Here is a 15231-nt window from a genome sequence, read left to right as displayed (position 1 = left end):
ATGATATCGAGCGTACTTCTGAGATGAGTTTTATTGAGATAGGTTAGAAGAGTTAATTTGGAGTTAGTGACTTGTACTATTCCCTTTTTGTTATAAAAGATACCACTTATATTTTCAAATGGATGATGGGAATAAAAGATCTTGCAATTAATTAGGAGAGAAAGTAGGAATAGGATCAGGATTGTGTGGTTCATCGGAAAAATATGGTTTTAATAAATTAGTGTGATATTTCACTAACTTCTTACCAATTTGCAATTCCGCAGTTTGATTAGCAAATAGCTTAATAATTTTATATGGTCCTTTCGCATTGGCACTTAATTTCTTCGAAAGACCAGGGGTCTTGCCTTTATTTTCAATTGTAACTAAGTCGCCGACTTTGAATTCAATGGGATTAATTTTCTTATCATGATATCCCTTACTTCGCATTTTCGATTCGATCAAATTCTCTCGTGCCAATTGAAATGAAGAATTTAGTTTGAATTGTCATGACCGAATATAATCGTCATAGGTGTAATGGAATTCGGGGTTTTGTGTAATAGATGATGGTAAATAAGCCTTGTGACCAAAGAGAAGTTCGTAAGGAGTGAAATGAGTCGACTTGTGAATTGCAGTGTTATAACTGAACATTGCAAACAAAACATAGGTATCCCCATCAGTTTGTTTTTTATTAATGTAATGTTTCAAATAATCTTTAAGAGTAAGATGGGATCTTTCTAATGCACCGTTAGTTTGCGGGTGATATGGAGTTGATGAGATATGTTTTGTTTTGAAAAGATTAGTCATCTCTTTCGTGAGGTTTGACATAAAATCTGTACCTTGATCGGTGAGAATGGTTTGAGGGATTCCAAAATATACAAAAATACTGAGGAGTCTATCGACAACAGTCTGAGCTTCATGATTGGGGACCGGAAATGCAAACGAGTATTTCGTGAGATCGTCTTGAGCAGTAATAATGAAACGATTGCCTTGTTCTGTCAAGGGTAGTGGTCCTACTATGTCGATCGCTAATCTTTGAAAAGGTTTTTCAGAAGTGGTTGTAATCTCCATTGGTTGCTTGGTGGGTTTGAAATTTGTTTTATTCAATTGACAAGAGTGACATTTTTTGATATAACTTCTAATATCGCTTTTCATTGTTGGCCAATAATACCTTTCTTTTACTTTTGACTACGTTCGATTGAAACCACTGTGTCCAGATAATTTACTGTCATGAGATTCTTTCAGAATGATTTTAATTTCATCTTGATTCTGAGTAGTAATTTTCTTTGTATTGAGGAATTTAATTTTATTAGATGAAAAAATGAATTTAACCATTTCATTGAAAATCTCAGGCTTAACTCCGTTTTTGATTTTTGGAGGTGCTAGAGTAAAATCTTTTGATTTGATTTCAGCTTTGAATTGCATAAAACTTTGGAATAAATTTCGATAATCGATTTTATCATGATGTTTGCTCTTGGGAAACAAAATAAATAAGTTCTGATGATCGTTCGTTAATTTCTCGAATCCATTAGGGCTTGATTTTAGAGTACTCGTGTCGAAATTCTCAGTGATATACTCTGAATATTGATTTTCTTTGTCTAAACCTTCAGACCAAAGAAATACGATATTGCCTTTCAATTTAGAGAGGCGAGTTTCTTCTTTTGAGTAATCGATCACATCTTGATTCATATAATGAAATTTTGTAAAATCTTGATACGTTTTCTCAGATCTTTTGATCAGAAATACTGCCTCATTTTCTTGATTTGAATCGCAAATTAAGCGCGATAAGCCGTCAGCATTAGAATTGACTCTACCCGGCTTGTATTTGATAATATACTTGTACTCAGATATACGCAAACGCCAACGAACGAGGTTTGAAGAAGGATTTTTGCAATGAAATAGCCATTGAAGAGGCCTGTGAAGAGGCCTATAAATTCTCGTCCGTAGAGATAGGGGCGGAAATATTCAACCGTTTGAATAATTGCTAGTAATTCTTTTTCAATTGTAGAATAATTCTGTTCAGCAGAATTTAATGTTCGTGAATAATACGCAATAGGTAGATTTTTACCATCAATAATTTGCAATAGGACGCCACCGATACCAAGGTTTGATCCGTCACAAGTTACAGCAAAAGGCTTTGAAAAGTCTGGATATTGGAGTAGCGGTTCGCTAGTTAAAATCGATTTTAATTTGTCGAATGCTTCTTGTTGTTTCTCTGTCCAAACGAATGGTACATCGTTTTTCAATAATAGTGTCAGTGGTTTTGCGATAGTGGAAAAATTTGGGATAAATTTTCTATAATAACCAGCCATTCCGAGGAAGATTTTAATTTCTTTAGGATTCGTAGGAGGTTTTACCTTTTGAATGCACTCGACTTCCTTGGGATTTGGCCTAACTCTATTTTTGGAGATAATATGCCCGAGATACTGACAAGATTCACGTAAAAACTCGCACTTGTCAGGTTGAAGTTTGAGATTATTTTCGCGTAATCGATTGAACACGTTGCGTAATTTTGTTTCATGTTCAGCGAGACTAGATGCATAAATAACAACGTCATCTAGATACACGAAGCATTGATTGCTAGTAAGGCCAGTGAGAACATTGTTCATTAATCTTTGAAAAACTGCAGGAACGTTCTTCAACCCGAAGGGCATCCGCGTATACTCATAGTGGCCTGATGGGGTAGAAAACGAGGTTTTCTGAGCATCATCGGGATGCATCGGGATTTGATGAAAGCCACTTGCCAAATCAAGTGTTGTGAAATAATGAGAATGGCCTAATTGATCTAATATGTATTCGATATTCGGAAGAGGGTACGCATCTCCTATTGTTTTTTCATTGAGTTTCCTATAGTCGATAACAATGCGCCACTTTTGTTGAGCTGAGGCGTCCATTTCCTTAGGGACGACCCAGAGGGGGCTCGACCATGGGCTTACAGAGGGTTTTATGATTCTTTGTTTGATCATTTTTTCTATTTGATTAGACACTTCCTTTTTGTGTACTTCAGGGTACCGATAAGATTTTACTTGAATTGGAATATTGTCGCTCGTGGGAATTTTACAAACGGTCGCAGATGTACAAGATAATTCGTCGTCTGGGAGATTAAAAATATCGTGAAATTCTTCGCACAGTTTAGTTAAGGATTGTTGTTCTTCGAGATTAAGATGTTCAGTGCGGATGTTTTTGTGTAATAGTTCACGTCTTTTCTCGAAATTTTCTGAATTATCTTCATTCATATGAAAAACTTTCATTTGTTGAGGAGAAGATAAAAGCTGTAAATGCGGTTTTGGGAGAATTTTCTCTCCTGCCGATCGGTTTACAATTGTAATAAGCGATTCTTCTTTATTTATCGCTTTTACGAGAGCTGTGGGAATTAATAATTTTTCTTCTTTGTCGAGGAATTGACCTGCGATTATACCTTCGTCAAGGTCGAGAGGATTGATGAGTGATACTTTTGCGATTATTTCCGAGCGAGGTTGGATAATTAATCGTGATACATTGTCGAATAGAATGGCGTTACTTTGTAATGGTAAGGGAAACGGTATCGCATCGATTGAGAGAGTCGAATTTTGGTAATCGATTTTGCAATTTTGGTTTTGAAAAAAGTCCTGTCCCACGAGACCATCAAATGGAATTCCCGTATCTGAGTTAAGTACATGAAATTTGTTAAGAAAAGAGTTAGAATTTACCGACAAATCGAGTTCGGTCTGTCCGAGAGTCATGATCGGCGCGTTGGGCTTAATGCCATTGAGAATAATTGGCTTACGATTAACGATTTCGAAATTACGAATACTCGAGGCTTTTACGAGAGAGACGGCCGCTCCAGTGTCGACCAAAAATTTGAGAATTTTATCAGGATCATCTGAGTGAAGGGATTCAAAGAGAATGTATTTTAATTCGCTGTTATTAGAGGGGATGTAGAACGCAAATGAATTTAGATTTGCAAAAGTAGTCGGAACCTCGTTTTGTGGCTCAGATAATTCTGGTGGATGAGAATTAAGGCTGGCCATCTGAAAATTTTCATTTTTTATTGGATTGCTAACGTGTATGCTTGATTGTTGTGGATTTTGAGATGCGGTGTCCCTGTTTTTCCTGATATTTGCAGCAAATCTTTTTATGCATTCTTCAATAACATGGCCACTCTTTTTACAATAATTGCACGTTTTTTGAGAATTTAAACGATTCAAATTTTGATTAAATCGTTGATTGTTAGGTCGATTTGGTTTTTGTGATTGATTTTGACTTTTAAAAGAATTTTGATAAGAATTTTGTTGAGAAAAATTGATTGGTTTATGCTCGCGTGATGTGGAAAAATTTGATTTTGGATTTTTAAAGCGACAATCATCACTCGTGTGATTTAATCTACCACAATGTGTGCATTTAGAATGTGGATTGTATTGCATTCGAAGGGCTTTTTCTTCGGTTACTGCGGCAGTAAAGGCTTGATTAATTGTTGCAAATTCGCGATAGCGGAGCATTTGCGAAATTTGTGGGTGTGTGTGATAAATAAAGCGATAAATAAAGCAAAATATTAGAGTCCGTCTGGGGCATTGGCGACAGTCGGAGCCTAATTGCTTCATTTGCGTTATGAGGGAAGTGCGGACTTATTTGGTTAGGATGGGGACTGGATTTGAGGCTGTAGAGGATTTTGAGGATATCTAGGAAATTGGGGGTATTTCGTAAGTGGGAAATCAGGAAATAATGTGGGTATATAACAGCATTATGGACACCTACTAAATCTGTATGGACGGAACTAAAATGAATACTCAAAACATTTTCAATAATTGATATTTAAAAATTGCTTCTTGGCAAAGTCCACAACTGAGAAATTATTCAAGAGTGGGGTAAAATAGACATCAGAAAAATTTAGTCCTATTCAAAAATAAAGAAAATTTTCAAAGGACATTTTCCACCAGAATCGTGTCGGTATCTTTTTATAAAGAAAAATTAGAGTTGGGAAAGTTATTAACAAAACAAACTTTCACTCTATTGAATTTTACATTGAAGTTTGAAATATACAGTAGCTTTAAATTTCCTGTTTTACTCTTGAAATAACTTTGAAATTATTAATTTTTTTCCAATGATCAATTGCACGCCCTACTCATCTGACCTTTTGTTCATTTGCAAAATTTGTAAGATGGCTACTTTTCTACTGTAATATCCAAAATTTTATTTCCTTATAAAAACCGTTAAAGTCTCTCAACCAAGGTGTTCCCAATAGCCACGAAATGCTGCATCAGCACGCAGTGCATCGCCCTGAAAATTTCAACACCATTAACGATCGATCCCACTATACTATCCAATGAAAAATCGCCACGAAAATATTAAGAATTCCAAAATGTTGCCACACGGCAAAACCCGAAAAAAAAACACTAGTCATTAGCCAGATTTCGGAGACATAAGATCCGGCGGAGATAGTTCGTGGAATCGATCGGGTAGCACTCAATTCCGGTAGTAACTCGATAACTTAGAATCGGTACTACTTTTATGGTGACTTTTCGAAAATCTAATTGGTTTGGAAAGCGATCGTTGGTGCTAATCTGGGGATTAACCGCCCTAAAATCGAAAATAACCACTTATCCGCGCATAAAGGAACAAATCAAAATTGAAATTAATTAAATAGTGCTAACGTACTCAATTCGAAAACTCCTAAATTCACACCACGTAAATAAACTCAGTGAGTGGAAGTTTATCTCAGTGCATGAGTATCCACAAGTTCAGTGCAAAAAGTGCGAGAAAAGAACTGAAACTCACAATAAAGGAATTATTATAATAGTGATTAGAGGAAAAACACCTCAATCAACCTGAAATTTGGATATAACTTCCCCCTGAGTGAGTACCATATCTTCTGAAAAACTGAAAATTGTATAGTGAATCTTCTAGAGAGAATAACGATAAAATTTAACTTTTCACCCTGTAATAATTCATGTACCCTCAATAATTTCAGAGAATTATATTATCAGATACAACCAAATCTTTTGTTTACTTTCAAGAACCCTTCCTGTCCCGTAAAAAAATTCCTTATGAAATTCCCCAGCTTGACTCTTTCAATAAAAACAAAAATAAGAAGGTAAGATGATTAAATATCACAAGCGTCGTTCCTCCCTTTAAAAACTAAAACAAGATAAATCTTGGATCATTTTAGCAAATTGTGTGGAATATCTCAATTTTAATATTTTACCCGTTGTCCTCGACGCTGATAACGTCTCCAGACATAACACTACTCACAGAGGAAATCACCATAAAATAATAGGCGGAGAGTAGGATAAATGAGCAAGGAAAATTTTGATTTACCACCGCCCACGGCGAACGTCAAAAATAATGTTTTTTTTTCAATTTGAAAATCGCAATCATGACTAGCGTTTCAGAAATTGAATAAAATTGTTAAAACATAAGAAATTGAGGAAGAAATCGAGGTGTCCATTTTACCCTGTTTTTTTCTTATGACGCAGTCTTATGAGAATGTGTTGGTTTTTCCGACCTTCAAATGAAGTCAGAAGAGTAGATTTGATCGAATTCAACTCATTATTTAAATCTGGTGTCCATATTGCCCCACCCTCCCCTGTAACAATATCTCGAATAAAAAAAAAATTCGACGAAATTTTAAGGTGTTCGAGAACGTTCTAAAAAATTCTAGGAAAATTCTCTGATTTTCGAGAAAATTATAGGGATATCCTTGGCGGACCAAGGTGATAGTTGGACTCTCCATAATTTCCTGTGTTTGAGAGAAAATTGCGAGTCAGTTGAGAGTCGGAGTGACGAGGCCAAATCCGATCTCTTTACTATCGACTTTTTTTAACCCGTCAGTAGGTGCGCGGTTCCATCATCATTCTTGAGACGCGCGATGAGGAAATCGCTCATCGGCTTCTCGTAATAATAGAGCCAAATATCGCCATAGACAGTGCTATTCGGCGTTCTGCGGCACGAGCGCCGTACCCGTAACACGTGGAAAATTTCGACTGTGTCGAAGACAACATTATTTTTCTACTCAACCCTGACAAATAGACGACTTTTATCACCACGAGAGCCAAATAGCAGAGTTACTTGAGGCATATAAAAAAAATTCAGCAAAAGATTGGCGCTTGTAGGGTATAATTCCTATGGAGTGAAAATTTTTGTGAGGAAATCGCTCATAGCGCACCTAGTGACGGGTTAAAATAGACAATTAGATCATTTTTAGTGACTTCTTCAATTTCAATCAGCTTTTTTCAGAATTGAAAATTTGATTTTGGAATTTTGATTCTGAACTCTCTCTGAATCGATTCTCTATTTTTTTAATAGTTGACAGTTGGATTTTTTATTCTCTATTGTCTTTCAATCGACTTAACTTTTTTGATTTTCAATTATCTCACAATCTACTCTCACCTTCTATGGGAATTGAAAATTGAATTTTTTTCTTCATGAAAATAGGATTTTTTATTATTAATTCTCTCTCAATCTACTGGAAAATTTTTGTGAAAGTTAAGATTCGGATTTTTTGCTTCCGAAAGCAAGCCCTGATGTATTCGTTAAATCTGAAATTTTCATTTTTTGTGCTAGGGTGAGTAATTTTGGTCTTAGGAGTTCGAATATATAGTTTTTAGATCATGTCCATATATATGTATGTATGCGCGTATCTGATTTTTTTTTCAAATTTAGTTTTTCGACGATCATTCAAAAAATAATCGCCGAAATCTTTTCAAGTAAGGCTTAAAATATTCTTTCGGCTGTTACCTCGGTCGAGTTCGAAGATAGCGGCGATCGCCTCATTTGCTTTGAAATTATAACTTAAAAAGCATTTAATCGAGGTTTAATGAGAGTTTAATCGCGGCTTAATCAGGGTTTAACCAAGGTTTCGTCAAGGTTAAATCAAGATTTAATTAACAGGTCCCACGGTCAAGCCAAGGTTGACCCGTAGTCAACCCAAGGTTGACCCATAGTCAACCCAAGGTTGACCCATTGTCAGCCCAAATTTGACCCGTGGTCAAACCAAGATTGATCCATGGTCAAGCCACGCCGGACCCATGGTTAAGCCAAGGTTGATTCATGGTCAAGCCATGCTTGACCCATGGTTAAGCCAAGGGCGATCCATGGTCAAGCCAAGGCTGACCCATCGTCAAGCCAAGGCTGACCCATGGTCAAGCCAAGGCTGACCCATGGTCAGGCCAAGGTCGACCCATGGTCAAGCCAAGATTGACCCATGGTCAAGCCAAGGTGGATTGATGGTCAAGTCAAGGTGGACCCGTGGTCAAGCCAAGGTTGACTCGTGGTCAAGCCAAGGTTAAACCAAGGCGAAGCTAAAGTTGACCCAAAGTTGACCAAATGTCAATGGAGAGTTAGCCCAAAGTTGACTCACGTTCAACCTTGATCGTGATCTTTCTAGGGTCTAATGAATGGCCAAGAGTCGATTTTCACATTTTTCGCTTTTTTCGGCTCCTGTTCCTATTTAATTTTAAAAATTTCTGTTCACTAGAAATTTCATTTCAAATTATCTTTGAAAAAAGAAATCTATTAAAATTGTCCTGGGATTAATTTTCAATTCCGAAAAAGTTGATTGGAAATAAAGATTTTCAAAAAAGTTGATAATATTGAGAGGGGCTAGCATAAAATGCATTGTACTCCTCGTCGCTCCAATCCTCAACTAACTCTCAATTTTCTCTCAAACACTGGAAATTATTGAAAGCCCAACTATCAACTTGGTTCGCTAGAGTCATTCCTATCATTTTCTCGAAATCCAGAAAATTTTCTTGGAATTTTCTTGAAAACCTAAGAATTTTTAAGAACCGCGTATGAAAAATTTTAATAGAAAAATGTAGCGAATTTGTTAGGAATTTCTATTGTGAATTTTCTACTAGTTTTGGCCGATTCTAGTAAAATGTTCAATAGAATATATTCAATAGAAACAGTCAGTGGAATTCGATTTTTCTATGTAACATATCCTCTTCAGATATTCTCTATAGAATGTCCTTGGCTCAAATTTTCCAAGTTTTTTTTCATTCTATTTTCCTTTTGTTCTCATCAAGAAAATCAAACAAGAGAAGCGGAAATTCTATAGAAAATATCCCAAAAGAATAAGTTAAATAGAAAACAAATGGAATTCTATTGACTTTTTCTATTGAATATTTTTTGTTGAACATCTCAATAGAATCGGCCAAAAACTAATTGAGGGTCCCGTGTGAGACGCGGTACAGTACGGACGTGTTTTGATCGTGCTCCGATAAGTGTACGTGGTTTCATTCAACATGCCTTAGCTGCAAAGCTGAGGCCACTGAATTCAATTAAACCAATAATTCTAACTGCATGGAAGACGAGGAAGGAAGTCGGTGGGAGGAGGAGGAGGACAGGGGTTTTTTTAACCCGGTTCTTTGCTGGAAGTTCCCTGGTTCCAGGGTCTTCAAACCAACATGGAAACAACACCACAGCAATCATCTCAAAGTTCACCACAGAATAGATCCACGCAAAATAGCTCCCAGGTCAGTTACTCAGTAGCGATGAAACGCGCCAAGAAAATCAATTGCGAAAGTGCAATCATCATTGAAAACACAGTGCAAGTTAGCTATGAAGAATATTTAGAAGCCCTATTAAGATATGTCCCAGGTTCCAAAATTTCCACGTTGAAACCATCGATCAATAATCGTCTCATTGTCTGGCTCGACAGCAAACAAACTGTCGATGAGCTCATCACAACAACGAATCACTTAATAGTAACCCAACAGATTGTCAACATTCGCCCATACGTCACTAGGAGCAAAAGAATAACATTCTCCCCAGTCTCTCCAGAAGTCGACGATGAGGTGATCATCGCGGTTTTATTGGAGAGTGGGATAATAACAAAAGCACCGATTACCTCCGTCAATGCAGGATTCAAAAACAAAGAGCTCTGTCATATTAACTGGGCCAAAAGGCAAACCTATATTGATCCCGAAGATGTTCCAAAATTACCCACCAGATTTGCCGTCCAGGTAGACGGCAAGGACACCTGGGTGTACGTCGTCCACGACACCAACACATATCACGTATGTAAGAAGGAGGGTCATTTCGCAAGGAACTGCCCCTCGAAATTCAATTCACTCAACCTAGTAACAGGACCCCAATTAATAACAGATGACCAATCATCCACACAAATGACAGAAAACATTAACAACGAGCCCCTTCCCCCAACGACACCCAGGGTCCCTGACAATACTAGTAATACAACGCTGACCCAGACCCTCACCTCATCCGGTACTCAAAGGAATAACACCCACGATAAGCCGATTCTCCCACCATCTGCCAATGAAACCAATGATGATCTTCAACCCAACTCTCAGAGCAGCTGGACCACAGTGACGAGGAAAAACAAGAATCCCCCCTCTACTGTCTCATCATCAGGTCATAAGATCGGAGTTCAGACTGACGACGAGGAATCGGATGAGCAGTGCAATACCAGAAGTGAACGAAACAGCAAACACATTGCTAAAAAAACCAAGATCAGTCTAGATGCAGAGCAGATAAACGAAGTACATCAAAAAACTAAGGACGAGAACTGGAGCGGAGTTGAATCACTGTTGAACCAGGACGACGAGACTGATTTCCCACTAAACTTGAAACAAGTACAGGAGTATCTCCATGGTTATGGAAAACTAGACAACGCAGTCAATCATGCTCTCAAATTCACGCCAAACCTTCTAGGAATGAGCGACATGCTCACCTACGTTCAAAAAGCAATTCCACCAAGATTCAAGAATTCCCTCCCGAAGATCATCAAAAGGCTCAGCGTCCAGGCCAAAAACTCCCCAAAACCAGCAGCTCCAATGAACCCAGAGATAATTACAACGACTGATACTGACTTCCCCGACGGATCCATCCCTCCGGAGGACCCTGACGATGCGATGGACTTCGCGGAAGAACTCCCTTCTCCTGAAAAGGACAATGTCTCCAAAGGGATGGAGGAACAATAAACACTTTATTCCATTATACTTCAACCAAAATGATTCCAGAATCAGACAGTTTTGAAAGTAATCTTAGAATAGAGTGCTGGAACTGCCGAAGCGCAAAAAGAATGAAAGAAGAAATACCAATCTGGCTGAAAGACCTTGACATCTTGATACTCCTCGAGTCCAGACTCAGTGCTAACACCACGGCACCCACCAAATTCCAATTTGCAGGTTTCGTCACATTTCGAAAGGATAGAGAGACAGACATCGGCGGTGGCATCCTCATTTTCATTCGACAAAGCATAGCCTTTATAATAAATGACACCAAGTACCTGGCAGCAATATCGAATTGGCCTCCATCAAAATCACCAACACCAGACCCAACATAAACATATTTGTCTGTTACAGACCGAAGGGAGCCCTGTCCCAAGAGGGATGGAACCGCTTGGTCACCTATGCTAATGAGAATGAACAATCTGTACTCCTAGGTGACTTTAACGCACATCACACAGCTTGGAACTGCTGGAGCTAGAATACCAATGGTAGGAGGTTCTTGAAGGCAATAGAGGATCAGGACCCAGCCCTCTTCATACACAATACGGAAACACTCACACACGTGGACCCTCGCGACAATCGAAGGAAATCCAAGATCGACCTGATTATTTCGACCATCGATGTAGCTGATAGGCTTACCTACAACATTGGAGACGAACTCTGCGGCTCGGACCACTACCCATTACGACTGACAATTAGCGTAGAAAAAAATTACCACAGGAAAAAGACTTTCAAAATCTATACAAAAAGCACTGAATGGGACAAAGTCCACGAGGAGCTGGAGACGAGTTACGAGACCTTTCTGTCTCGGGAATTTGACATCAGCAGCCCAGTCGAACAGTACAACACCTTCGTCAACACAGTTAAGGAAGCCATACGGAAGCACACACCGAAGAGGAGGGAACAGAAGCCCAAGAACCCCGAGACGACTAATAAGAGACAAAAAGAACAGGATAATCCGTGCAAATGGTGGGACAACGAGTGTAGCAAGGCCAAACGGCTACGAAGAGCTGCTGAGAGAAAATGGGAATACTCGAACAGTGAAGCAGACCGCATCAAATACAACCGAGCCTCAGCCCAAGCAAAGAAACTATTCAAGAAAAAGAAAAGGCAACACTTTCAAGAGTTTGCTCAGAGTCTGGACAGCAGAAGCAACGGCAGTTTCGTATGGAATACTTCCAAAATTCTCAAGAACAAATGGGTCAAATTGTCTCACAACAAGGTCACCGACAATCTACAGTGGCGCAACAACATAGACAAAGCAATTAACAAAATAAGTCCAGCACATGTACCATTTGACCCTGAGTTTCTTCCAGCTAGCCAAGAAAACGCATTCCTCTCCTTTGACTTCAATTTTACAGAGTTCATTTACGCTCTGTCCACACGTAAAACTCATCGTTCCACAGGCATGGACGGATTTGACTGTCATCTTGAAAAAATTACCCGTCAAGTATCACCTGATCCTGCTGGACATCTTCAACAACCTCTACAGAGCCGAAGAATATCCAGAGGATTGGATACACCACTTCATCCACTTTATACCCAAAACTGGTGGGTCGGATGTTAGACCCATAGCTCTGGCTCCATGTCTGGCCGAACTGTTTGGAAGTTTGCTGAAAATCAGACTGGACTGGTGGTTAGAGCACCACGACAAGATCACCAACAGTCAAACGGGCTTTCGCAAGGGAGTATCCTGCCATAACAACCTGGTGAACCTATCCTTCGGTCAATGAAGCTCTTGCAAGACAACAACATGTTCTAACAGCCTTTCTAGATGTCAAAGGAGCTTTCGACAATGTAAACCCTCAAATTCTGCTCAGCAAACTGGCCAGCATCGGCTTTCCCAAAAAGGTGCTAAAATTCATTCGTTTCCTGATCTCTCAACGTTTTATCCAAACCATCAATCAGGAAGAAACTCCCAGAATGGTGTACCAAGGTGTTCCCCAGGGTGGTGTCCTCAGCCCCCTACTATACTCTTTATATGTCTCCAATATCACCAATGATCTTCCAACTAAGGTGTCGATATCACAATTTGCAGATGATATCGCTGTTTACACTCACGACCAAGACCTGGACATTTGTGAATCCACGTTAGAAGGAGCTATCAACGCAATCAAAGGTAAACTAGCAGAGCTGGGTCTAGATCTTGCTCCTCAAAAGACACAACTACTCCACTTCAACAACCAATGTATCACGCCTGGGCACTCGGAAATCACCGTCGATGGACATACTATACAGTCGTGTGAAACATCCAGATTTCTGGGTGTCTGGTTCGACTGGAGGTTCACATTCAACCAACACATCGAACGCGTCCGTCAGAAGTGTCTCAAATCTCTAAACATAGTAAAATATCTCAGAGGCACCTGGTGGGGGAGCGATCCCCGCACACTCTTACTACTCTACAAAAGCTTCGTCAGATCAGTGATGGACTATGGACTCTTCATCTACTACCCTAAGACTGCCAAACTCAGGAATGTGCTAGAGAGTCTACAGTATGAAGCGATTCGGGCTGCAATGGGGTATAGGAAAACCACGCCAACGAACGTTCTACTAGGCGAAACAAAGCTTCCCCTCATTGAACATAGAGCAGAATTTCTCTGCAAAAACTTCCTTGTCAAGATCTCCATCAACACATCACTCCAACTCAACAACACTATCAGGAATTTCGTTTCGAGAGGGCGACGCAGGAACGCAAAAAAATATGAGCGCCTGTTGAACTGGGGGTTAGCAGAAATCACCCCATTACTTCCCAATCTATACATCTACGACAAATTTAACATCTACAGAATCAGGTATAGAGATGTAATGACCGCCATGAAAGTTGATGTATCAACAGGAAAAAACAAGGGAGATGAAAAAGAGAAATTAACTATCCAACAAATCATCGACAGCGAGAATGACGACACATACTGTATTTACACGGACGGCAGTAAAGTAACGGGGAATCCTTTCACTGGGTCAGCCTGCTTCTGTCCAAGACTCAATATTGAGATCATTCGCAGCCTCAACCACCAGTGCTCTGTCTACACAGCAGAATGTCTCGCTCTTCACATAGCCATGGATACAGCCTTGGATCACCCTGAAAAAAATTTCTACATCCTCACAGACTCTATGAGCGCCCTACAAGCCCTTGAGCACCCGAAAATGACCATCAGAGAGAACGACCACCTGCTCCAAGTAAGAATCAAATATAACAAATTTCTTGAAACATGTGACAGAAGACGATTCATCAAATTTGTCTGGATCCCATCACACTCTGGGTACGAGGGCAACGAATATGTAGACTGGTTAGCCAAGTGGGGAACTACAGCAGCGGACACTGTCATCAGCAGAATCCCCTTCACCGACTTCACGGAGTTGTTCAAGAGGGAAATGAAACAAAACACCATCGACCACATAGTAGAAATGGCCTCCCCTGAGACTCAAAAACCAAAAGGGAAAGCATACTTCCAACAGTTTTTCTCCAGAAGTGCCAAACCTTGGTTTGAGAGATTTCCCGACTTCAAGAGAGAACAAATAGTATGGGTCAACCGAGCAAGGGCTGACCACTACAACCTGAACAACTCATTAGCCCGGACCCACATCATCCCACCTACTCCGTGGCCTTGCGGACATAAAGTTCAGGACCTAGACCACATACTATGGAACTGTCCCCAGTATGCAGAAGACAGGAAAGCTCTCCTCAAAGAGATCAGAAAAAGCAACCCTGGCCCACCAAACATCCAGGACATTTTAGGTGCCCTCAGGCGACGAGACATCAAAGCAATCTCAAAATTCTTGAATAACTGTTCAATTCAAATTTAATGTGCTTACAAGACATCGCAGAGGACTAATTCCACGAGAAGTTTAATAATATATTATGATGTAAATAATTAATTGTATTTCTATCTTGACAGCTGAATGAGCCCGATAAGGGGCTTGGAAGCTTAAATAAAAAAAATAAATGAAAAAACTAATTGAGAGTTCAATAGATATCCAATAGAATTTTCTAACCAATTCGCTAGGTAAATATTTCTATTAACCCTCGATCACTCGCACTCGGCCGCCAGCCTTCGTTCATCGCACGGTTAGCGCAGCGCCGCTGGAGTAAACGAACGCGCTGTTGCCATGTTGGTGCCTACCGCTACGTGCGTCTTTCAAATGTGGCAATGAATGAAGCAGTAAATGTAGCTCGCTCGAGTGGTCGACAGAGATTCACTCGCACCGGACGGAATGGCGCGGCGGGCTTTTCTGTCCCTTCGACGTTTCTTTTTTTTTAGCTAAACAAATTTTTCGAGAAAAAAACAGACAATGCCAACGCCCAATA

General features: G+C 39.6%; 2 protein-coding genes across 2 annotated transcripts; both read left to right on the top strand.

Moving 5' to 3' along the window:
* Nucleotides 1–10996: 10996 nt before the first annotated feature.
* LOC107043045 lies at nucleotides 10997–12658 on the top strand. Its single transcript, XM_015264345.1, has 3 exons — nucleotides 10997–11199; nucleotides 11418–12213; nucleotides 12332–12658. Exons 1-3 carry the CDS (start codon nucleotides 10997–10999, stop codon nucleotides 12656–12658), a joined length of 1326 nt encoding a protein of 441 aa, XP_015119831.1.
* A 190-nt stretch (nucleotides 12659–12848) lies between these two features.
* Nucleotides 12849–14729, top strand: LOC107043044. The gene has a single exon (XM_015264344.1). It carries the CDS (start codon nucleotides 12849–12851, stop codon nucleotides 14727–14729), a length of 1881 nt encoding a protein of 626 aa, XP_015119830.1.
* The last annotated feature ends 502 nt before the right edge of the window (nucleotides 14730–15231 follow it).

The sequence above is a fragment of the Diachasma alloeum genome, unplaced genomic scaffold (assembly GCF_001412515.2).
Source record: "Diachasma alloeum isolate Michigan unplaced genomic scaffold, Dall2.0 Dall_scaffold_00546, whole genome shotgun sequence".
Lineage (NCBI taxonomy): Eukaryota > Metazoa > Arthropoda > Insecta > Hymenoptera > Braconidae > Diachasma > Diachasma alloeum.
This window is presented reverse-complemented; position numbering and strand designations above follow the sequence as displayed.

Excerpts from the sequence above, each read along its gene's own strand:
- LOC107043045 (XM_015264345.1), top strand. The coding sequence starts at position 10,997 with ATGAAAGAAGAAATACCAATCTGGCTGAAAGACCTTGACATCTTGATA. Across the intron at positions 11,200-11,417 it reads TTTATAATAAATGACACCAA|GAGGTTCTTGAAGGCAATAG; the intron begins GTACCTGGCAGC and ends TACCAATGGTAG. Across the intron at positions 12,214-12,331 it reads ACAAAATAAGTCCAGCACAT|GCATGGACGGATTTGACTGT; the intron begins GTACCATTTGAC and ends ATCGTTCCACAG.
- LOC107043044 (XM_015264344.1), top strand. The coding sequence starts at position 12,849 with ATGGTGTACCAAGGTGTTCCCCAGGGTGGTGTCCTCAGCCCCCTACTA.